The sequence below is a fragment of the Misgurnus anguillicaudatus genome, chromosome 12 (assembly GCF_027580225.2).
Source record: "Misgurnus anguillicaudatus chromosome 12, ASM2758022v2, whole genome shotgun sequence".
NCBI lineage: Eukaryota > Metazoa > Chordata > Actinopteri > Cypriniformes > Cobitidae > Misgurnus > Misgurnus anguillicaudatus.
Genome location: NC_073348.2, coordinates 8,684,586 through 8,710,379, shown reverse-complemented (window position 1 = coordinate 8,710,379; position 25,794 = coordinate 8,684,586). Strand labels below are relative to the sequence as shown.

Sequence of the window (25,794 nt, the reverse complement as noted above, 5' to 3'; positions counted from 1 at the left end):
CCACGTCATCTTGCGCGCACACACACGCGTCTCCATGCAGCTTCCAAGCTATACTCAAGCAAGGACACGCATGCAGTACAAATGATTTCTCATACAAATGGTTACTTTACCAGACCGTAAGGGCAGCAATAATTTGCATAATTTACAGGCCATTCACAAATTAAGGATAGAAAAGTGGCATAATGTCTGTAGGGACGTGTGGACACGCACAATGCCTTAAAAAATTTCTTTTAACTGATAATATCAATTGTCTAAGTTGTTAAATGTTGAAATTGAAGAAATGTTAAAGGAAACAATATTCACTTTACATGTTCCTTAAGTAATTTGCACATGTTTTGTATTGAAGATAAATAAATCATGCACAATATTTAACTCGTCGTCTTGCCAATAAACCGCGGGAATTTGATGATTACTGACCGCGGAAAGGAAAAAAAAGTCCCAGCATTATGTGTGTTTCTTTATAAATTAGCGTAACAACATTTATGTTTTTTAAATTAAAGCAAACTACTATGTTCTTGCAACCGGAAATGTACTTCATCTAATTCAGATTTAAAACAGTTGAATGTGTTGTTTATTTTGGTAATGTTATTCACTTTGTAGTGCAAAGTTTTCTCACTGGAGAATGAGACATGAATGGGCTTCTGGTCTATCCGTGTTCATGTGTTTTGAAGGTGTGGCATTGGATGGCAATTTGAATGTAAGGTGGGATTGTGATTTCAGTGCTAGTAGGCTAAAGGTAGCATTTTTTAAAATCAGATACCCTACTTTTCAAAGTCACAAGAAAATTGCCTCAACCCTACAGAAACAAGCCACAACACAAGTTACTGTACTTCTTGAATGAGTGTGGACCCAAGCCAGAATTGCTTTCATACTCTTTCCAACCATGCCTAGTAGGGTTGTGCCGATAGACGATAGTATCGTGTATCGACGATCTTCAGATATATCGCCAATGGCAGGCTTTCATGGCGATAGTCACGACGATAGTTGGGGAATGGTTATTATTATTATTATTATTATCATCATATTTTTATATTAACACCCACAATGCATGCTTTTCCTCACATGAGGGTTTGGCTTCACTTTACGTGGAGAGCTTGTAAAGAGAGAATTCCTTCTTGCACGTACCTGCATTAATGCGCGCGTCTTGGTCTCCTTCTACCACTAAAATCCAGCGCGCCGCGTCATGAGCAGCTGCGCTTCTCTCTGTCTCACGTGCACGCGCTCCCGCGTCTGTCCGAAGTCTAAACATAAACTAAAGTAGTAATCCTTATGTATTTGTTCAGTTTAATGCGTTTCATGCGAGCTGATGCAAACTTTACTTTTTGTTTAAAATATGACCCGCTGCATATTAGCGCCTCTCTCTCACTCTCGCGTACTTGCAGAGAGCTGCGCTCTGTCTGAAGTCAGATCATTAGTTATTAATCCTGTTTATGATATGCATTTCAAGGAGTTGTAGAAACACGTCCCTCGTGTTTAATATATGATTGTGTTTAAAATATGATAGCGTTCCGTTGGACCGATGCGTTTAAAAAGGCACCTCATGAGAGCACCACTGCTTGACACGTGTAGTCTTCTGCAACAGCACTAAACCAATGCATTGAATTGTTTATGTGCGCGTACGTGTGTGTGCGTGCGCAGATGCATGTTTTTACAGTTATTAAGTAATCATGATAGGGTTTTAATGACGCGCTCGCATTAATGGCTGCAGGTTTAAGAAGGTTGCGGTCATGACGGTGTTGCTCTTGTTTTTTTGTCCACCCATCAAGTGACTTGTTATAATGAGTAAAAAATTAACAAATAAAAGATGAGTAAACTACTGCCCCGCCCCCCGATAATATCGTTTATCGCCGATCTCACAGGCTGACGATCTGAAAATAGGGCATATCGCCCAACACTTATGCCTAGTTCCAGAGAAATCAAACTTGGACAGGTAGTCCAAACACAGCTACCTTATTTAAGGGCTATAAAGAAAACCCAATACATTACCTTCATTCTGGCAGGCCTCTTGTGGTGATGTTGATACTTCTCTGTCACTTCTCTGGTTCGTCTCCTGCATCATCTTCAGTATCAGTCAACTGGATTTGATCTGAAACCATAACATGCTTATTTAAGTGCAGTTTTTTTATATGGACATTTTGAGACTGGAATTGGAAGAACACAGAGCACAAGCACATTTTGCACTAAATAGACAAAATACCTTCAATTTGAATCTCATCAAGTGACTTTCCCTGGATGTTTCCAAGACAACCTTTGTCCATTGCTATTAGCATCTTGGAGATTTTTGCAAGCCGAATTGTCGCCTCAGGCAGTCTGTAGTGTTCACGGTGGACACGTATATCGTGTCCTAGAAAGTCAGCCACCTGGTCCAACTCATTCTCTTTGAGGCTTAAAATTTGGGAAAGGGTTGCAACATGCTTCCTGAGCTGAGTTGAGCGCAAATATTCAGTTTTTTTTGCTCCACACTTTTCTGCATGAAGTCTCAAGCAGACTTGACCGCTGTAGTAAGTTGAACATTGTGGTCTAGCAAAGAGAAAGATATTGGTATCAGGCACACCACATTCCATTCTTTTGCTGACCAAGAGATTCAGGGATTCCACCATGTATGGTGTTAGGAGGACTGCAACTTCTCGTCCACGTTTGCCCCTGATTTCCACCCTGCTAAAGTGCTCACAGAGCTTCTTTTCAAACTTGGTTAATCCCAAGGATACATCAGCATGGAGGGGGCTTTTGTCTCTTTCAATGAAGTTTTTCAAGCGCATTTTGGACACCTCCCCAGCACGCCTTCGATTAAAAATTATAATCCGAGCAAGAGTGGATTTTGCAAGGTCAGCATAACTTTGGGGAGATGCTGTTTTCTTTAATTTGTCAAAAGCAGACTCTGAAGTCTTTTCCAGGTGAGTGTGAAGAAGTTGCACATCCTGGGTAAAGGCACACACACTAGAGCCAACCACAGGACTATCCGAATCAGATTCCGAGTCAGTGTCAGGTACATAATCATCATCTTTATGCATGTCATCTTCATGCATGTCCTCATCTGATTGATTATCCTCTGAGCTGAAATTATGTTTATCCTAAAAATATAAAACATACTTAATGTAAGTACCATTTCAATTGTTAATATACAGATTACTAGGGTATATCTGACAAACCTCAGGCACTGCCTGCTGGAGACAATCCTTATGCCATACACCAGAACAAACTGCAAGACAGGCAGTTGATTTAAATCATTATACATCTACACTAAAACACGCTTTGCTTATTTACAGTACCAGAACAATTAAATGTACAGCTAAACTAAATTATTCAGACACCAGATATAATTTTTGCAATTTCTTTTAATAGTGGATGCAGGACACTAGTCAATTGAGGATAGCAAAATAAAATAAACTATGACATTTAGGGCTGCAACGATTCGTCGACGTTGTCGACAAAAATCGATAATAGAAATAGTCGACAATGAATATCATTGTCGACGTTGTCGCCAGACATGTTTTTTCTGACCGAGTGAGGCATCTCTCTTCATTACAATCTCTGCCGAGAGTCGCACATGCGCATTAGCTTCTCTGCTCAGCGAGAACACACAGAAATGGAAGCGTCCAACGTAGCAGCTGCGCGTACCAAAACATCTGAGGTTTGGGAGCATTTTAGCCTGGATACGGCGAATAAAAAGATTACCTACATGGTTTTCAGAGCAGTCTTTGCATTTCACGGCAGCACCTCGGTCATGCACGAACATTTAAAGAGAAAGCACGTCGGACAGTTGAATGAAACAGAGTTTGACTTGCCTCGGTTTGTTTTGGATGTACATTGTACATTTTATATGCGTATTTTCGCTTTAAAATAAATAAATAAAGGATTTAACGTTATGCCCGACTGTGCCTGACAAAATTTTAAATTAAATGCATGCAGTCTGAAGAATAGAGCTACGGACGCCTTTCTGCAAAAGAAGCAGACGTGCACCCCACAACAGGCGAATGCCCTCACTGAGTATATATATATATATATATATATATATATATATATATATATATATATATATATATATATATATATATATATATATATAAATCTGTTTTTTTTCCTCAGAAATCTCGTTTTTTGGTTGTGCATTCAAATTAATATCAATTCAACTGCAGTTTTGATTTAAACCTTCAAAACTTAAAAAATACAGCATATATATATTTATATATATATATAAATATTAGGGCTGTCAAAATAAACGCGTTAATGCAAATTCATTTTAACGGCACTAATTTTATTAATGCGCGATTAACGCAACACGCAATTTCTGTTTGACCCACAGCTGGATGAATTGGGAAGCAGCAAGTAACCGGCGCTGTCTAGATGTTCGGAGCTTTTCATAAAAATAAGACCATTAAGCTCTCGTCTAGCGAATCCAGTGCTCTAAATGGTCATTAAACATCTAAAATTATCTTTATCTGCACGTTTCCTGAGAGGTGTACTGTCCCAAATCCATATAAAGCAAAGATGCGTCTTCTTTCACTTTTTAGTTTCGTTTTTAAAGCATTCAGAAATGATAGAAAATAGACTGCAGGACTTGCTTGATGTTAAAATAATTATTAAGAGAGATAAAGTTCGGGACCTGATTGATGTTAAAAGAGTTATTAAGAGTGACAAGGCTCAAAAGCGATGTCTGACGCAGACGTCTGAAGCGCATGCACACAAACATGCGGTGAGTGACCGACCCAGATATATATAGACATCTTACACAAAATTACAGTTTTAAAAATATCTGTTTTGACAACAATTCACGCAGGTATGACCTATAATCTGTTATATCTGAAGTGAATGTTTGGTTAACTGTTATGGAAAAGTATATTTTCCTTAAATTATGTTAAGTTATATTAAACCCTTGCATTAGCCTACAGGATCTTAAAACCTGATAACCTGCGCGAGATCGTGGATGTACTGAAGAGCTATTTATTTACATAATTTAAATTACTGTTAGTTTAAATGTACTTACATTAAACAACTATACATCATTAAAAAGTGTTTTGATTTAAGATTTAGTTTTTGACCTTTATTTTAATCTGAGAATCCTAGTAACAGTAATTTCTTCATTTTTGTCAGGCGTTATGAAAATGAAAAACGGTACATACCTTTAATTTGAAATATAACCCTCAGCCGCACTCATTGATAAAAATACTCCTCCGTGATCGTCATGAAAGCATTTGATAAAACAACATCTATCGGGGCTTTTAATTCAAAGTATGCATATTTGGAGAAATATTACTTCAATTTTATATGTTTACTTCAAATTTCTGCAGTGGGGCTAATATTTCACCCATTTTTATTGCAAACATGTCGATATGAGCAAGCTGGAGTCTCTCGGGGACGGGTCTGCAGTCATTCACACTCAGTTTGTTTCATTCATACGTGAAGCCGGAGGGCGCTAAAGTCTGAAACTCTTTCATAAACTTTCATAGAAAGAATAAGACGTCAGTGTCAGTCAGCTCAGCAGCAGCTGTCAGTCAGACGTGAACTTGAACAGTGACCTGCAACGAGCGATCGCTGTTTTTATAATAACATGTAAATAAAGATGTTTTGATGTTTTAAAACCATGGAGACAATAAACACGATTAAGATTATATATGGTTTGTCTGTATTTTTAACGCTATGTCTATTATTTTTATAACAGTACTGTATATTATAATGCTATGCTAAGCTAACAGCATAAATAACATAAAATTGTTTATTTTCGGTCTTATTTTATGATCCAAAGCCACATCAGATCACGCATGATTGTTTAAGCACTCGACTTTTGATGTTATAATGTGAGTTTTATTATAAATGCTTTTATTTGTAGTGTTTTGATGGTATGCTAAGCTAACGTACTAGCTGTTCTGTAAACATCTGCTGTCTGGAGATATGAGATATGTGTTTCTAGGAATAATTTTGACTGGTAAAGCTTCTTTAAGGTAAGTTTCTTTTTGTAAGAAAGGACTTTAATAAAAAGAAAGTGAATTGAGACAAAAGGAGGAAATAAAACACTAAATAGAAATTATGAGCAATTATTATATTGTTTATAATAATAAAATAAACATTTAGACAGCCATATCCCGGATTAAAAGTTGTTAATGACTCATCCGGATGCTTATTTAATGAGTCTGTTTAAAACACGGAGCAATAGGACAATAAACTGAAAAGATGTTGTGAGATATAAATAAACAAACATTAGCTTAGCATTTTTGTGGTTTTCTCTAAATAAATTTACATGACATGGGTCTAAAAACATTTCATAAAATACAGAGTTTTAGAGGTATCATCTTCAGATTTAAAACAGAACATGGTCATACCTGTGCCTTTAACTGCAGAGCATTTCTAGATTGCTCCAAGGCCAATTTCATTTAGATTTTCATAACAATATTTCATACATGTTTGGTGGAGTTTATAAAAAAGTATAATTTAAGCTCTCTATAACAACTTTTTTCATTATGACAGTAACTAATGTTCACCTCTTAATAAACTTCCAAGTGTCTGCTTTCAAATGAGACCAAACTTATGCTTTTAGTGCAAAGACTTCATAAACTGTATCTATTTTAGTTTGGCTATGACAGTTTTTGTGGGGGGGTTCAGAAAATGGAATGAGGGCTAACAGGTTGCGGTCTGTCTCAATGTCAAAATTAAACAATAAAAGAAAAACATATATGTAACATATATTGATATTGTTTTTGCTCTGCGTAAACAGGTGTAGTTATGTCATGCTTTATCTGATTCCAACAATTGTTCCAATGGTTTTGAAGTTTTTTAATAGAGAATGTTAAAATATAAATGACTAATTTTTGAAAATGTAAACAGGCTGTTGTAGACATACATTTTCATATAGCATATATATTGACCAAATCCATGCTGATTAGAGCATTAAAAACTTGAAAAGTGTTACATTTAGGTAAATTTAGAACAGATAAAAATAATTTATTGACAGCCCTAATAAATATATATTTAAATTGCTGAAATACATAACTTCGTTTTGGTAAAATCATAGTAGCTGCAATTATTAAAAATGTAAAACTTGTTTTCATTAAATGTAAAAACTGTTCATTGAACTACCCCCTTCTTTCTTGTTTACTATCATTTTCCACAGAATTAAAGCAATCTCATGCTACATTTTAGAAAAAAATAATTATTATTCGATTAGTCGACTAATCGTTTCAATAGTCGGTGACTAGTCGACTATTAAAATAGTCGTTAGTTGCAGCCCTAATGACATTACACCCAAAATTCTTCAGACAGTGGACTACCAATAAAACTGAATAATTCTTGGTCCCAAATTTTTCTCAGAAACTTTGACCTGGCCAAGTTTTGTGTAAGTGTTTTTCTTTAGTGGCTAATGCAACCTTTTTACACCACAGACTGAACCAAAATGAGCATTGTTTGATAACTGGTTCATCCAAATTGGTATTATCTAATTGTGTTCTTACAAATGAATTAAGTTGAATAGCTGTCAGCTGTTAAATGCAAGCAAGTCTAACAGAAGATTTACCAAACCCAGTCAAATATCAAATAGATAAAGAGCCCCTATTTTCCTTGCCGTGATTTTAAATTTCTTTTGGTGTGTAAGTGTGTGTTAGTACATGTTAATGATCTGCAAAGTTATAAATCCCCAAAGTTTACGTTGAGATGAGATATCGTCTTCAACTGAAATCTCTTTTCTTGGACTACAATGAACGCAAGGACTGTAGTCATCAGTTTACTTCCATAACGAGTCTACTTTTCTGTCACATGTTTGAGGTATTTGGCCAATCACAATGCACTGGATAGTAGGCCAATCTGAGCACACTACACTTTTCAGAACGTTGAGCTTTGTACAAATCGACACGTTTCAGAAAGGCATACAAGTGCAACAATAATGTACGGTATGTGGAAAATAATATGTTTAACCAAAAACCATGTAAAGTGCATTACACAAAATAGCATTCCTTTAGCAACGTCATATGACCCCTTTAAATGGAGTTTTTATAATATTTTATTAACTTTATCTTAGCTATAGTGAACAAACTGTTATAATGTGAGAAATGTGGAAGGGGTCTCCAATTTTGGTATCGTAGAACTTAAAGGCGGAGTGCATGATGTATGAAAGCCAATGTTGACATTTGAAATCAGAATATGTAATTGAGATCAGCTTTTTGGGCTGTTTAAATACAGAATGTTGAGAGTGTAGAAGCAAAACAGGTCTGAAGTTGCAAATCAAATACAATGTGATCACATCATGAATATGTTAGAGCGTGACATCATCCAGCGTCACAGTTCCACAAGATCTGGAAACACTTTTGCCACTGTCACGTCGGTTTCACGCCACACATGTGAGCAACATGTAGGCATAGTGTAAGCAGTGTGTGAGGAGAGCGTTTGCTGCACATGGCCATTGTGCCTTTACACCGGCTGCATTTGCAGTGTATGCTGAGCAGTTTACCAACAGTACAAAAATCTCAAGTTCACATTACATAATTTTACATTTGAGCAAAACCTCTTTAAGACGCATTTGGACTGTCAGTGTAATTTATATAACTGTGATTTGTTTAATCCACAGTAAAAAAGTTATTCTGGAGCCCTGTAAATTGAAAACTCACTTCAAAAATGAGCTCACTGACCTTTACAACTGAAACCAATCCACTTGAAAGCAGACAGCCCTGATCCCAAGCATATTTTGCATTTGTCCAGGCATGACACGGTAGCATGAACCAAGTCATGTTTGTGACACTGTTTAGAAGCAAAAAAAGAGAAATGGGATAGAATTTAATTTAGCAACAACAGATTTCTTACAAGCATTTACAAATAAGAAACATTATATCAAAATTACTAGGCATTTTCAATGCAGCAGATTTATACTAACTGCTTCCCAGATAGCAAGAAATATTTGTGCAACTATTTAACTTTCAAAAACACATTAAGCTATTTTGTATTGACGGCAACAGTTGCTACTAGTGTGTTTCGAATAGTGTCCTGGTAAACCGTTCTGTCCTTACAATGCAGTGTGTTGTCAGATGAACACAATGCTCGACTCTACATCAACTAGAATGAACATACATTCATAAACTCATTATAAACACTAATGTATCTTGGGATGTTTTCAGACCTGAACCTTTGTTCCGGAACCTGGGGCGTTTTCTCCCTCGCTTCGGTTCGTTTTGGCATGTGTGAACACTGCAATTGAGCTCGGATTAGGGATGGCAAAAACTAAACATTTTCTTGACCGACCACCGAGCCTCATTAGCCGGTTGAAAACGGTTAACCGATAGGCCTATTAGTTTAAAATATGCTACGCTATTTGAACTAACAGCCATTTCGAGTGGCACCTGAAAATTCACAATTGCCACTCTGCTTCACACACACACAGAGCCCCGGCGCTGCCCTTCCAACTCACATCACTTTTTTAAAATCCCCTACAGCACGGAACATGAGTCCCGCAAATGAGGTGCCGAATCAGAGGACAAATGGCTGCTTGGCTTAGAAATAGTATAATAGCCTAATTTAGAGATCACTTTTTTTAACTGACAACCGACAGCTTTGACCGGTTAACGTTGATACGGTCAACCATCGGTCAAACGGTCATCGTTTAACATCCCTAGCTTGGATCCGCACCAAAACAACCGCTCTGAGACCGCCTGAATGAGGTGGTCTCGGCCCGATTGCAAACAAACTCTGTAGCGGTTCAGTATACTACTGATCCAACAGACCAACAAACAGGCTCTTGTTGCTTTTTTAACCAGAAACATACCTGATAGCTCTTTGGTGATGAACTCTGGTGAGCACGTCAATGCCATTCAAAACCAAAGCACAACTGTTCCTTATAAAATGACTTAATTGCTCTTCTCTGCAATAGGTACATGACAAGAATGTTGTTCTGCGTACGTTTTGATTCCTGCTCACAATAATGAAGTAATAACCAGGGGTGCACATAACTTTGTACTCACTTGCTTGGTACTCACACTATTCATAGCACCGACATCCTACATGCTGTCATCATCACTAATCTCCCGACTACTCTCTATGCCATATCTCTTTGGTTTAAACATGGTAGACGATGACGTATATAAAATAAAATATGCCTTGTTATTGTTTTTAACCCATATAACCTTTATAAATAACTACTAGCCTAACTCATAAATTTCTATAACCTTTATAAATAACTACTAGCCTAACTCATAAATTTCAAATGTTGTTAAAAACAAGTAAATAGTCAGAAATAAAAAAAATACCAATAGCACAAATAAATACAGTGCTGTTCATGTTTTCAGGCTGGTAGTTTTAAGGTAAAGAACAGAAACTGAACAAAGTAATCAAATAATACTGCATAGTCTTTAACTTTTGTAACTTTAACAAGGATTAATCCAAATTACACACTATTCAGTCAAGACAAGAAAACTATGATTTTCTCTGTTTGTGGTTTGATTAACATTAAAAAAAGCATCAGGTTTATACTCTCTAATGCTGGATTGTTTTTAACCCAAGGCTGGGTCAGTACTGGACAGAACAAACGGTTAGGTAACAAGAACCCAGCATTTTTAGAGTGTACTGTCACTTTAAGTGCACACATCAAATATATTGTTACACACGCATTTTTTTCCTCAAATTGCTTATATTCATTTAATGCGTAAAAGTCTGTGTACTACTATATCACAGGATTTTGAGATAATTGTGTTAAAATGTCTGCTCAAGTGCAAGAAAACAAACTCAGTTGGCATTTGTGTGCAGTCTTTGCTATTTGCTTGTACTAGTGTGCTGTCTGAAGCGCCTTGAGGTGTGGATCGCGCTCATGTTTAGAGGTGCGTGCAAACAAAACTTATCAAACAACACGCAAGTAAAGTATTCAGACCTTATTAAGCAGCTTGATCTTAAGATCTTTTTGAGCTTGAATATTTAAATTGGCCAATCAGGCCAGTGATTGTTGTATCGCTGCTAACAAATTCATTTAAACACGTTTGTAATAATTTAACTTACCAAAGATGCACAAAGGAATACATTATATTGCAGTAAATTACGTAACTATGTAACAAAATTCCAGCAACGTTGGTACGCATAAGCTCCTTTTAGAGTGTGTCTAGTGCACATTTTTATTTTAATCGCGCATGCGCACCAGTTATGTGCACCCCTGAATATAACTGCAGTTACCAACAAAACACGCAATAATCTTGTAAAGCTGCTGTCTATCCATCCTGAGGACAACTTTGAGTGGAATCATGGAAAATAAAAAGATGCACTCTGGCCAATTAAAAGAGTTTACTTGCACGTTACTTGTATTCACAAAGTCTGGTCTGTTTGGAAATACTGGCATGTGAATGCAAATCGAACCTAGATGAAATTGCAACATTATAGCCATTTAACCCCCAGTTTTGGAACAAAGCAATCGATCTACAGGTCTGAAAACACCCTTACAAAATTACGTTATACCTGTCGTGAACTTGCTTCAGGCACACACAGTGTAAATGTCTCAGTGGTGGCAACATCTGTAATCATCTGTAAAGACAACAATGAAAATAAAAACTACTGTAAGACACTTACTGAAGATAAAGGTGCAAAATAAGAAAAAAAGAGTCAGACATATATTTAGTTTTGCACTAATGCAATCTGTTATGTCAGGATTTACAAGACACAGTGAAAAAAGGTAACGAAAATGTGTGGACAGTTATCTTTTCAGTTGACCTTACTGCATATGTTGGAGTTTCAGTTGCAAAATATATAGGAGGAGAGTATTTAAATGAATCACACAACAGGATTTATTTAGGTATTAAACACTAGCTGGCATTTACATTATTGTATTTTACAAAACTATGTAATACCTGATGTAAACTTGCTTCAGGGACACACGGTGTAAATGTCTCAGTTGTGGCAACATCTGTAATCATCTGTAAAAACAACAATGAAAATAAAAACTCAGTAAGACATTTACTGAAGATAAAGGTGCAAAATAAGAAAAAAGGACTAGACATATATTAACAGCTTGCATCAGCGCAAAACCCCTTTCTGTTTTAAACCTACTGTCAGGATTTACTAAAGACACAGTGGAAAAATAGTAATGAAATTTGCCTTAAAAAATGGCCACATTTTATTTTGTGCAACCATACTTACTCGTGTAACTACTAACGTAACAGTCTTTAAATAGGGAAACCATGGAAGTGTTTGGTGGCTTCTAAATTTATACCTGTTTGGATCCTAAGGAATTAGGGATGTTCACATTGACCGTTTAACCGTTAACCGAAGGTAAGGATTTATGACCGATTAACATTATCAGTTAAAATAAAAAAATATTTGTTAATACATGGTGCGTGTCGTCATAAGCAGACAGACATTTCGCCACTTTTCTATCTTTAATTTGTGAATGTCCTGTAAATGACACAAATGATTGCTGCCCTGACAGTCTGATAAAGTAATAACTGGTATGAGAAATAATTTGTATGCGTGTTTGGAAGCTGAACGGAGACGCGCGCGTGTCCGCACAAGATGACGCGGTCTGTCTCGCACACATCCGGACAGACGTTCGGTGATGGCCTCTGACCCTGACCATAAACATCTCTCTTTTTTGCACAAACGGAGAAAGACGACGCAAAACCAAAACTTTCTGAAAAGCGTCCTGCTTTAGAAATGACCACTGTGGTAGATGAAACGGAGACAATCTGCCCTATGGATATTAATCCTCTGGACCGATCGCGTGCTTTTTAATAAGGTAATGTTGCGTGAATATCTGATGATGTACGAATCCTGGTTCTGTTGTTGATCTGTGGCTGCTGTTTGCACGTTCAAATTAAATGTTTTGTTTTTACTAGTTCACAGACAACCGTCAACTGTATTATACTCAATGACAATTTCATATTAAAATCTTATAAGTTAACGGTTAATGTTCGGTTTAGAAGCTACGGTTGTCGGTCGGGAAAATTAACTGATATGAGCATCCCTATAAGGAATGAATGGGGCTAGGCCAAATGCTAACACATTTACAATGCGCTGTACAAAGATGAAGTATGGGGATGTATTAATTAATCTAAGTTGAGATAAGAACATTGTAAAATATTGAAAAGCGGTGGTGTTAATAAATTATCTATATGATATTTGAGCTAAAACGTCATATACTTAAACTGGGGACACCAAAGATTAATGCTGGGTACACACCAAAAGATTTTTTACATCTTACAAGATTTTGAAAATGTGATAGACCACAAATATGAGGATAAAAAAAATCCTAGATTTAACCGTTTTGCTCCCGTAGTGTGTTGTGTGCCATGACGTGTCAAAGACAGCACACCACACACAAACAGATTTTCAACAAGAGTCTTAAATGTGAACACAAGAAATCTTGCAAAATCTCACGCAGACTTTAGAATAAGCATGCTGGACGATATGCAGGAAGAAATTTCAATGACAATGTTTGGAATGATTTTCACAGAAAATTTTTACACGACATGTTGTATAAACATTCGTGCTCTTGACACAAATCAACAAGCTGATCTTCCATCTCTGCTGTGCACATCAACTTCCCTTTGTGCTGCGCCATGACTGCTTCCGTCTTCCATCATCTTACTTTTAGTTTGGATATATGGTTTAGTTTCACGTGATAATCTCAAGAGCGTGCGTGCGTTTGTCCTCGGGATCCCACCCACATCAAGAATTTTGATCGTAAATATTAAACATGTTTTATGATTTGCGATCGGGGTGGCTCCGACGTTCTTCCGATCAGGTTTGGACACTTAACACACCTCACACCAAGGGAAAATCTGATAAGATAAACTGTAGAACCATCAAGATAATCGGGACATAGTTAGGGTTGTTGGAAGGGGGGAAAATCTGCCCAAAATCAGCCTGATTATCTTTTGGTGTGTACCCAGCATTATTTTACATCTTAAATTCTTGTGAAATGTCCCTTTAAAGAAAGTGGAGTAGGGCTGAAACGATTCATCGAGTTACTCGATTCAAAAAATTCCTTTAAAAAGCCTTATTAAATTCCTATGACGCGCACTACACGCGCCGAGATCTGATTCACACGGGTCACGGACCGTTGTTCAATGTTCAGGAAGCACATCATAGCGCGTGGTACATTTTGAATTTAGTTGGCGCGATGGCGGAGCGAATATGTCCATAAACGGCAGAGAGAGAATGTCTAAAGTTTGGGAACATTACATTATCATTACATTCAGCATCTGAACCGAAAACATCCACTGCTGTTTCACCAAGCGTCGATGAAACAAGGTAACGTAGCTTCCGCTGATTTTAATCCCATACTGTATTTGTAGCAATGTCATTATGCGGTTTGACTAGATATGATGTTTAGCTTTGATGTTTTTAAGTAGTAAACGTATTCACGTTCAATTGCAGGAGAGTATAGATTAAAAAAGAACCCCTACACACACACGCACACACTTTACAGGTGTGTGTACCAAAAAACGGCACCACAGTGCAATCATATATGGGCAACTTGTAATCTGACATATTTTGTTCAATAATAATAATAATAATAATAATCTCTGTTTTATTGGAGTTTAGCATAAGGAAGTTATTCTCTCTCACGCGAGTCAGACCGATCGTGCAATGCATCACATATGCTTAAACTTTTATGTAGCCACGCAACAATAATTTCAGCATGCATTCACTGTATACAGCGGGACGTGATGTGGTGATTTTTCGAACGGATTCTTAACCTAAAATGCACTGCAATGCAAGTGATGCAAACCAAATGCAGCGTTCTATTGAAAAGGAATGTATTTATTTCTGCCGTACCAAAATGCAATGAAGCAACTGAACGTCTGACTGGGGTGTCACTCTTCCTCACGCAGAGCACGTGTGCACACACAGGTTGTTACCATAGCAAATAGGCTCACCCCAAAAATGATATATTATATGTTAGTAGCCCAATGGTAAATGCTGCAGGTGTAGAAATGTACATAAACCAGATATTTACTTTGTTTCAGGGCTAGATTACAGCATGAAACCTGTTGTGCATATTAATAAATTAAAGTGTTTAATTGTTGGCACTGGCACTTATAAACACTAAATAGGTAAAAAATTTAAATAAATAGGCTTATTTCTTGGAGCCAAATACCTCTGGTTTTTTTTAGAAATAAAAGCCAAATGCTTGAACATTTTACAGCCAAGCAATTTTCCTTATGCATTATTTGTTTTGGTTGTTTAAAAACACACAAAAAAAATGTATCCGATTACTCGATCGATTCAGTGCTAGATTAATCGATTACAAAAAGAATCGATAGCTGCAGCCCTAAAGTGGAGTTATCTTAATAAAGCAGACTCTCTGTAATAATGTGGAGAACCTACTGAAACAGTTTAGTTGGCACATGATCATCGCGTTTATAATGTTTTTCGCAGATTTTGTTGATGAAAAACTAGCATATCTAAATGCCCGGGTGAAATCAAGCGTTCAGTCTGTTAACAACAACACCACAGGCATTACATTGGCTGCAACTCGCTCATCAATGGTGCCGACGCTGCAGATAGGCTATACAAAAAATAAAACCTTTCAAGTTTATCAAAAAGCGGTTTAAATGTTGCCAAACAATCAATTGTATTAGGGCACTTTGTATCAGTGTTGATAAATTTGATTAAATGCAGTTTAAAAGTTTAAAATAGGCCTAATTAAGAGGTAAGTGACGCTAATTCTGTCATCTCAGTTTTACTTTGCGTGCTTAAGGCTTTACCACATTCATTGCATGATTTAATGTAATATGAATAGCCTGGTATTTTTTACATTTTAAATGATTTAGGAAAAACAAGTTATTCTTAAATCTCGTTTTCATTGACAATCTATTTGGCCATTATTATACATGTAATAAAGTGTAAAACAAGAAGGGCGTAGCTTCATCAATTAAACATGAACATTGCGTTTGTTTTGGTTGCTCGTCATCCTATGCGGTTGGCTTGTTAGTGGAGCGCCAATACGGGATTGAGGTTACTTTGACAAAAAACAGTTGCTGCTAGCGTTTTTAGTAACACAAAATTCACAAGTGATGCAGACCACTTTTTAACTACAGTGTCCTGACAAACCATTCTGTCCTCATAGTGCAGTGTGTTATGAAATTGTTATTGACACCTACAGTTTGCAAAAAGTGGTGTAGACTACTGTCCAACTACAGCATCCTGGCAAATCGTTGTCCTTACAATGCAGTGTGTTGTCAGATTCACAAATGGTGTGGACTACCATCCCCCTACAGTGTCCTGACAAGCCATTCTGTCCTCATAGTGCAGTGTGTTATGAAATTGTTATAGCCTACAGTTTGCAAAATTCACAAGTGGTGTAGACTACCATCCCACTTCAGTGTCCTGACAAACCATTCTGTCCTTATAGTGCAGTGTGTTGTCAGGTTAATACAGTGCTTGACTATTCACTTGTTAAGTCTGACGTCAACTTCCAGGTCCAAATGCTCCATTAGGAGCCAGTTGCACCAGCTGGACGTAAGAAGTTGGGTGAAAGCAGCCCTACATCGGAATTAGCTACGTCCAGCTTTGTGAAAAATATTTAAGCTTGAGCACCATCTGAAACTACGACCAGGCATAGCTATGGTCAGCTATATTTCTGCATCTGTACCTACTTTAGCTTAGAGGAAAACACCACCTTTTTTATATTTTATTATGTTCTTACCTCAACTTAGACAAATTAATACATACCTATCTTTTTTCAATGCATGCACTTTTAGGGGCCAGTCACACCAAAAGCGCTTTAAACGCTTGCAAACGCAAGGCGCGATGCACTGCCTTTTTTAAAAAAAGAGCAGTGTGACGCGGCTTTTCATATTGCTAAGCAACCACCGAGTCAGCTGTCTTGTCAATCAAATATTGAAGCGTGAGCGCTCTTTTGCTGTTAACTGTCATATTAGCAGAAACTTTAAAAAGAGGACGCTTGCTCTGACCTTGTTTGAGGGTAAGAGGTGCACAAACACGCAGGAGAGAGTGAGCGAGTGGAGTCCAGTTCTTCAAAGCAACTGTAAACTTCCCTCACCACAACGTAAGGCCCGCCTCTCCCCTCATTCGACTGGACAATGGAAAGACTCGAATGACGTCGGGCGCTTCTCCGCTCTCAGTGCTCCTTCAAAAACGCGTGCGCGTCTCCGCCAGCTGTCTCTCAAATCACGTTACAAAAATCAGTTGAAACTCCGTGAATACTCGTCACACAAACATGATACACATATCAAAAGAAAGCCTGAAATGTCTACTTTTAAACAAGCTAATTATAATCAAAAACAAATATTTCCTGTTTATATAATCTGCATTGAAGTAAAGAGAGTACCGTTTTTCATGGCTGAGCTCATTATCTCTAATGCGGTCACGCCCTCAGGCTGTTGACATGGTAATGAAAAGACGAGCAGTTCCAACAATAATAAACAAAGCGTAAACCTTTATCAGATTTAAAGACTTTACCGCATGTTTGGATTATAAACGTTACACACACACGTGAGGAATATCTTAATTTATGTCTGGACATTGAGGAAGAGAAGCGTTTATCTTTAACGTTACCTAAGAAGAAGAACAATGGAAGACGCAATAGAGAAGGATATATTCCTGAAGAAACTGTAAGTCATTTGTCTTCATTTTTATTTGGTATCATGTAATATGTTATGGCTTGTGCAGTTCAGCCTACATAAGCAACCTGACTGCACGCTTCGGATTTAAAAACTTTCGCATTGTTTACAAACGAGGGCGCGTGATTTCACGTAATGGCGGATTTCATTGATACATGCTGTAACAGTGTTAAACACAGTTATTTACTTATATCCTTCATGGCAACTTTCAGTAAGCCTGCACTGCTGTATCTTTTAAGTGTGTGCTGTAATATGATTCCATGTTTACATGCTTATTTACAAACGAGTAAGCGCGATCACGTAATGGCGGATTTCATTGTTACATGCTGTACAGTGTTAGACACAGTTATTCACTTTCGATTCATTCATGGCAACTTTGAGTAATGCTGCACTGGGGGATCTGCTTTAATATGATATTGTTTACATGCAACGCATTCCATACATTGCGCTTTACACGCGACACCGTTTTATTATGAGCTCTGCGTTGTTTACACGGAGACGCGAGCTTGCGCACATCCATTTGCGATGTGTTTTTAAAGTTCATACTCGCTTACAGAAACGTGTTTAAAACAGAAGCTAGACGATAAGTGGATGGGCATCTGAAAACAGTCATCTGAAAACCGCTTTTTATATAACTAATCATTGCAGATGTTTATCTGAGATACTAATGTAGTTTATGATAGTTTATCTGAATCTAGTGCTATCATTTACCCATCAGTTATGTATGTAAGGGTATTTCTGTGGACAATTTATGCTGACAGCTGTTCATAACTCTCTTACAGGTCTGCATCCCTCTCATCAGTACAAAACTATGAAGTGGAAAAACATATTCACACTCTTTGGACATAAAGTTATATGGTAACATGAGCCACATGAAGTTTACAGCTCTGTTGTTTATCAGTTTCTTATACAAGTTAAGTTTTTAAATAGGGTCCTACTGAACTTCATTTCCATTTTGATTATATTGTTAACTTCTTAATAAACCTCAAACAAACATGTACATTTGTCCTCACATTCTTTACTGTAGTTCCCTCCTGCCTCATTATGCAGCTCATTATGCGAGCCTTTGTTTGCTAGCTGTCAATCAATCCTTCTCGCATACGACCACTCTAAGCAAGTGTCTTACAATTTCTAAATCGATATATTGGTTTATGTGAATCAGTAGGCAGGATGATTTTCACATCATTTTAAAGAAAAAACTCTAGACTACTAGCATTAGGGCACTTTGTATCAGTGTTGATAAATTTGATTAAATGCAGTTTAAAAGTTTAAAATAGGCCTAATTAAGAGGTAAGTGACGCTAATTCTGTCATCTCAGTTTTACTTTGCGTGCTTAAGGCTTTACCACATTCATTGCATGATTTAATGTAATATGAATAGCCTGGTATTTTTTACATTTTAAATGATTTAGGAAAAACAAGTTATTCTTAAATCTCGTTTTCATTGACAATCTATTTGGCCATTATTATACATGTAATAAAGTGTAAAACAAGAAGGGCGTAGCTTCATCAATTAAACGTGAACATTGCGTTTGTTTTGGTTGCTTGTCATCCTATGCGGTTGGCTTGTTAGTAGAGCACCAATACAAGATTGAGGTTACTTCAACAGCCATACTCGAAAGCAACAGTTGCTGCTAGGGTTTTCAGTAACAAAATTCACAAATGATGCAGACCACTGTTTAACTACAGTGTCCTGACAAACCATTCAGTCCTTATAGTGCAGTGTGTTATGAAATTGTTATTGACACCTACAGTTTGCAAAATTTACAAATGGCGTAGACTACCATCCCACTTCAGTGTCCTGACAAACCATTCTGTCCCAGGCATGAAAACGGGTCAGGGGTGAAAAAGGTGAGAAGGGCGCTCGAGGGGCAATGTGGCCTCTGATGGGGCCGCGAGGTGGGAGGACCCCCCCAGAATAAATATTATGGGCTCATTGGGGAACATGCTGTAACTTAACTTATTTATTCTTCAGGCATGTGAATGGCCAAGGACAAAAAAGAAGGAAGGAACTCAACATCCCTCCACGTGCGCAGAAACAAAATTCCCACCATAACATACATGACCATTTTTTAAATTATTTAATTCTGACGGACAATTTAGATTTAAAATGTAAACATTTGACTAGTAACAAAAACCATATTTAATTAAATGGGTTGATAAATGTGGAAAGCTGTAACAAGTAGAATTCCCTTACTATTTTACATCTGCAATAATTTTATTTTGCCATAATCAGACCATCAGTAATGTTAAAACTTTACACTGAGTGTCTTATTAAATATATAAATATTAAGAAATGACATTGAACAATAGGGACTGACGGCAACCATTTCTCTCTCTTCTGTCCTCTTCTTTCTTCAAAGTTTCTCATGATGGAGGAGTTAAAGCGAAGTGTTTTTCACTCAATTTTAAGTTGGCCTTGCAATAGGGTGGACCTGAAGGCCTACATCTAATTTAAAATGACTTAATTTTACAATATAGTACTGGTTAAATGAATTACATTATGGTTTTTGAGTCATGGGTTGAATAATTTTCAGATAAGCAAAAAAGTGATGTGGGAAAATAAAATAAGAACAAATCAAGACATTACAAGCATATAAAATAGAAAAGAACAAAGTTACAAATAAAGTAAGATCTAACATTATTGATTAGGTAGAAAAACAGTATCAAATTAACATAACACTGTTTTCATACTATAAATTAAATATAATTAATATTTTTAAAGCTATAAAAGTGATTTCCTTTTGTCTTTTGTAGTTTGATTAACATTATGACTCAAACATATGCATTTCTTATGAGACGAACTGTCCCTTTAACAACGGAGAAGCGATCTATACACTGACACATGATCAACTTCTCACTTATAATTAACGACTGTTTTAATGAGAATACTTTCAGAGACTGTGGTATTACAATATAGTTTGTGCGTATATCTCCTGTCAAGCCCAAAAAAATATGCGTTTGCGTGATTTTTGAGTTTGTGCGCGTATGCGCAATGAAAACAGTTCACTTTAGCATCTTTGTCGCTCAAATAGTCTAAAATCGCTTAAATGTTACTGTAAACGGTAAACTTTCTTATTAACTGTATTAGTAACAGTATGTTCTTATTACAGCATTTCATGCAATATTTTGCAGTTTCACCATATTTACATTTAAGTACTTACAGCCGTAGACTAGTAGACCAATGTGACTTACAAGCTAGGAGTACGTCCGTAATTCGTTCCAATCCATTCCAACAAAAATCTTTTAGGTCACTTTGCAGTGTCAGTCTGTGTAGATATGTTGTTTTAATTGATTGACGCATTAGAATTCTACAATGATAGTTTTACAGCGTTTTGTGTTGACTTTACGTCCCGAATGCAGTCACTCTTCGCATCTTTAACAAGCTTGTATGACGAAGAACACAGAAATGCGGATGACATCACAGTAGCGCGAGAGCCGTTCGAAAGCAGACTTCCTTATGGCTTCTCGATTCACTCTCGTGATACTTTGATGTCACATGCCTGCCTGTCGGTTTTTGCAGCGCAGCATGAACTCAAACAAACCCAATGTCTGGGATACATGTTGGATGACGGTGAAGGGCGCGTCTACAAACAACGTGTGCATAAATGTTTTCTCATTGAATCTACACGATTCACGCGAGTCACCTTTTTTGGCTTCAAAATGGCGAATTTTGCCGAAAGGTGAGGGATTTTCATGCCTGCTGTCCTCATAGTGCAGTGTGTTATGAAATTGTTATTGACACCTACAGTTTGCAAAATTTACAAATGGCGTAGACTACCATCCCACTTCAGTGTCCTGACAAACCATTCTGTCCTCATAGTGCAGTGTGTTATGAAATTGTTATTGACACCTACAGTTTGCAAAAAGTGGTGTAGACTACTATCCCACTACAGCATCCTGGCAAATCGTTGTCCTTACAATGCAGTGTGTTGTCAGATTCACAAATGGTGTGGACTACCATCCCCCTACAGTGTCCTGACAAACCATTCTGTCCTCATAGTGCAGTGTGTTATGAAATTGTTATAGCCTACAGTTTGCAAAATTCACAAGTGGTGTAGACTACCATCCCACTTCAGTGTCCTGACAAACCATTCTGTCCTTATAGTGCAGTGTGTTGTCAGGTTAATACAGTGCTTGACTATTCACTTGTTAAGTCTGACGTCAACTTCCAGGTCCAAATGCTCCATTAGGAGCCAGTTGCACCAGCTGGACGTAAGAAGTTGGGTGAAAGCAGCCCTACATCGGAATTAGCTACGTCCAGCTTTGTGAAAAATATTTAAGCTTGAGCACCATCTGAAACTACGACCAGGCATAGCTATGGTCAGCTATATTTCTGCATCTGTACCTACTTTAGCTTAGAGGAAAACACCACCTTTTTTATATTTTATTATGTTCTTACCTCAACTTAGACAAATTAATACATACCTATCTTTTTTCAATGCATGCACTTTTAGGGGCCAGTCACACCAAAAGCGCTTTAAACGCTTGCAAACGCAAGGCGCGATGCACTGCCTTTTTTAAAAAAAGAGCAGTGTGACGCGGCTTTTCATATTGCTAAGCAACCACCGAGTCAGCTGTCTTGTCAATCAAATATTGAAGCGTGAGCGCTCTTTTGCTGTTAACTGTCATATTAGCAGAAACTTTAAAAAGAGGACGCTTGCTCTGACCTTGTTTGAGGGTAAGAGGTGCACAAACACGCAGGAGAGAGTGAGCGAGTGGAGTCCGGTTCTTCAAAGCAACTGTAAACTTCCCTCACCACAACGTAAGGCCCGCCTCTCCCCTCATTCGACTGGACAATGGAAAGACTCGAATGACGTCGGGCGCTTCTCCGCTCTCAGTGCTCCTTCAAAAACGCGTGCGCGTCTCCGCCAGCTGTCTCTCAAATCACGTTACAAAAATCAGTTGAAACTCCGTGAATACTCGTCACACAAACATGATACACATATCAAAAGAAAGCCTGAAATGTCTACTTTTAAACAAGCTAATTATAATCAAAAACAAATATTTCCTGTTTATATAATCTGCATTGAAGTAAAGAGAGTACCGTTTTTCATGGCTGAGCTCATTATCTCTAATGCGGTCACGCCCTCAGGCTGTTGACATGGTAATGAAAAGACGAGCAGTTCCAACAATAATAAACAAAGCGTAAACCTTTATCAGATTTAAAGACTTTACCGCATGTTTGGATTATAAACGTTACACACACACGTGAGGAATATCTTAATTTATGTCTGGACATTGAGGAAGAGAAGCGTTTATCTTTAACGTTACCTAAGAAGAAGAACAATGGAAGACGCAATAGAGAAGGATATATTCCTGAAGAAACTGTAAGTCATTTGTCTTCATTTTTATTTGGTATCATGTAATATGTTATGGCTTGTGCAGTTCAGCCTACATAAGCAACCTGACTGCACGCTTCGGATTTAAAAACTTTCGCATTGTTTACAAACGAGGGCGCGTGATTTCACGTAATGGCGGATTTCATTGATACATGCTGTAACAGTGTTAAACACAGTTATTTACTTATATCCTTCATGGCAACTTTCAGTAAGCCTGCACTGCTGTATCTTTTAAGTGTGTGCTGTAATATGATTCCATGTTTACATGCTTATTTACAAACGAGTAAGCGCGATCACGTAATGGCGGATTTCATTGTTACATGCTGTACAGTGTTAGACACAGTTATTCACTTTCGATTCATTCATGGCAACTTTGAGTAATGCTGCACTGGGGGATCTGCTTTAATATGATATTGTTTACATGCAACGCATTCCATACATTGCGCTTTACACGCGACACCGTTTTATTATGAGCTCTGCGTTGTTTACACGGAGACGCGAGCTTGCGCACATCCATTTGCGATGTGTTTTTAAAGTTCATACTCGCTTACAGAAACGTGTTTAAAACAGAAGCTAGACGATAAGTGGATGGGCATCTGAAAACAGTCATCTGAAAACCGCTTTTTATATAACTAATCATTGCAGATGTTTATCTGAGATACTAATGTAGTTTATGATAGTTTATCTGAATCTAGTGCTATCATTTACCCATCAGTTATGTATGTAAGGGTATTTCTGTGGACAATTTATGCTGACAGCTGTTCATAACTCTCTTACAGGTCTGCATCCCTCTCATCAGTACAAAACTATGAAGTGGAAAAACATATTCACACTCTTTGGACATAAAGTTATATGGTAACATGAGCCACATGAAGTTTACAGCTCTGTTGTTTATCAGTTTCTTATACAAGTTAAGTTTTTAAATAGGGTCCTACTGAACTTCATTTCCATTTTGATTATATTGTTAACTTCTTAATAAACCTCAAACAAACATGTACATTTGTCCTCACATTCTTTACTGTAGTTCCCTCCTGCCTCATTATGCAGCTCATTATGCGAGCCTTTGTTTGCTAGCTGTCAATCAATCCTTCTCGCATACGACCACTCTAAGCAAGTGTCTTACAATTTCTAAATCGATATATTGGTTTATGTGAATCAGTAGGCAGGATGATTTTCACATCATTTTAAAGAAAAAACTCTAGACTACTAGCATTAGGGCACTTTGTATCAGTGTTGATAAATTTGATTAAATGCAGTTTAAAAGTTTAAAATAGGCCTAATTAAGAGGTAAGTGACGCTAATTCTGTCATCTCAGTTTTACTTTGCGTGCTTAAGGCTTTACCACATTCATTGCATGATTTAATGTAATATGAATAGCCTGGTATTTTTTACATTTTAAATGATTTAGGAAAAACAAGTTATTCTTAAATCTCGTTTTCATTGACAATCTATTTGGCCATTATTATACATGTAATAAAGTGTAAAACAAGAAGGGCGTAGCTTCATCAATTAAACGTGAACATTGCGTTTGTTTTGGTTGCTTGTCATCCTATGCGGTTGGCTTGTTAGTAGAGCACCAATACAAGATTGAGGTTACTTCAACAGCCATACTCGAAAGCAACAGTTGCTGCTAGGGTTTTCAGTAACAAAATTCACAAATGATGCAGACCACTGTTTAACTACAGTGTCCTGACAAACCATTCAGTCCTTATAGTGCAGTGTGTTATGAAATTGTTATTGACACCTACAGTTTGCAAAATTTACAAATGGCGTAGACTACCATCCCACTTCAGTGTCCTGACAAACCATTCTGTCCCAGGCATGAAAACGGGTCAGGGGTGAAAAAGGTGAGAAGGGCGCTCGAGGGGCAATGTGGCCTCTGATGGGGCCGCGAGGTGGGAGGACCCCCCCAGAATAAATATTATGGGCTCATTGGGGAACATGCTGTAACTTAACTTATTTATTCTTCAGGCATGTGAATGGCCAAGGACAAAAAAGAAGGAAGGAACTCAACATCCCTCCACGTGCGCAGAAACAAAATTCCCACCATAACATACATGACCATTTTTTAAATTATTTAATTCTGACGGACAATTTAGATTTAAAATGTAAACATTTGACTAGTAACAAAAACCATATTTAATTAAATGGGTTGATAAATGTGGAAAGCTGTAACAAGTAGAATTCCCTTACTATTTTACATCTGCAATAATTTTATTTTGCCATAATCAGACCATCAGTAATGTTAAAACTTTACACTGAGTGTCTTATTAAATATATAAATATTAAGAAATGACATTGAACAATAGGGACTGACGGCAACCATTTCTCTCTCTTCTGTCCTCTTCTTTCTTCAAAGTTTCTCATGATGGAGGAGTTAAAGCGAAGTGTTTTTCACTCAATTTTAAGTTGGCCTTGCAATAGGGTGGACCTGAAGGCCTACATCTAATTTAAAATGACTTAATTTTACAATATAGTACTGGTTAAATGAATTACATTATGGTTTTTGAGTCATGGGTTGAATAATTTTCAGATAAGCAAAAAAGTGATGTGGGAAAATAAAATAAGAACAAATCAAGACATTACAAGCATATAAAATAGAAAAGAACAAAGTTACAAATAAAGTAAGATCTAACATTATTGATTAGGTAGAAAAACAGTATCAAATTAACATAACACTGTTTTCATACTATAAATTAAATATAATTAATATTTTTAAAGCTATAAAAGTGATTTCCTTTTGTCTTTTGTAGTTTGATTAACATTATGACTCAAACATATGCATTTCTTATGAGACGAACTGTCCCTTTAACAACGGAGAAGCGATCTATACACTGACACATGATCAACTTCTCACTTATAATTAACGACTGTTTTAATGAGAATACTTTCAGAGACTGTGGTATTACAATA

At 37.1% G+C, this 25,794-nt stretch overlaps 1 protein-coding gene across 9 annotated transcripts in view; it reads right to left on the bottom strand.

Moving 5' to 3' along the window:
* Window positions 1–25,794, bottom strand: part of LOC129435184 (uncharacterized) — a 56,666-nt gene that overhangs the window by 9,759 nt on the left and 21,113 nt on the right. For 8 of the 9 annotated variants that reach the window (XM_073873867.1, XM_073873869.1, XM_073873868.1 and 5 more), the window contains 6 exons: window positions 11,802–11,867; window positions 11,413–11,478; window positions 8,613–8,721; window positions 3,150–3,199; window positions 2,198–3,071; window positions 1,987–2,086 (listed from right to left, as the gene is read on the bottom strand). In XM_073873867.1, coding sequence (XP_073729968.1) covers window positions 2,031–2,086; window positions 2,198–3,071; window positions 3,150–3,199; window positions 8,613–8,721; window positions 11,413–11,478; window positions 11,802–11,867 — 1,221 coding nt within the window. In that variant the 3' untranslated portion in view covers window positions 1,987–2,030. The remainder of the gene's footprint in view (window positions 1–1,986; window positions 2,087–2,197; window positions 3,072–3,149; window positions 3,200–8,612; window positions 8,722–11,412; window positions 11,479–11,801; window positions 11,868–25,794) is intronic. The other variant, XM_073873870.1, reaches the window with a different exon arrangement.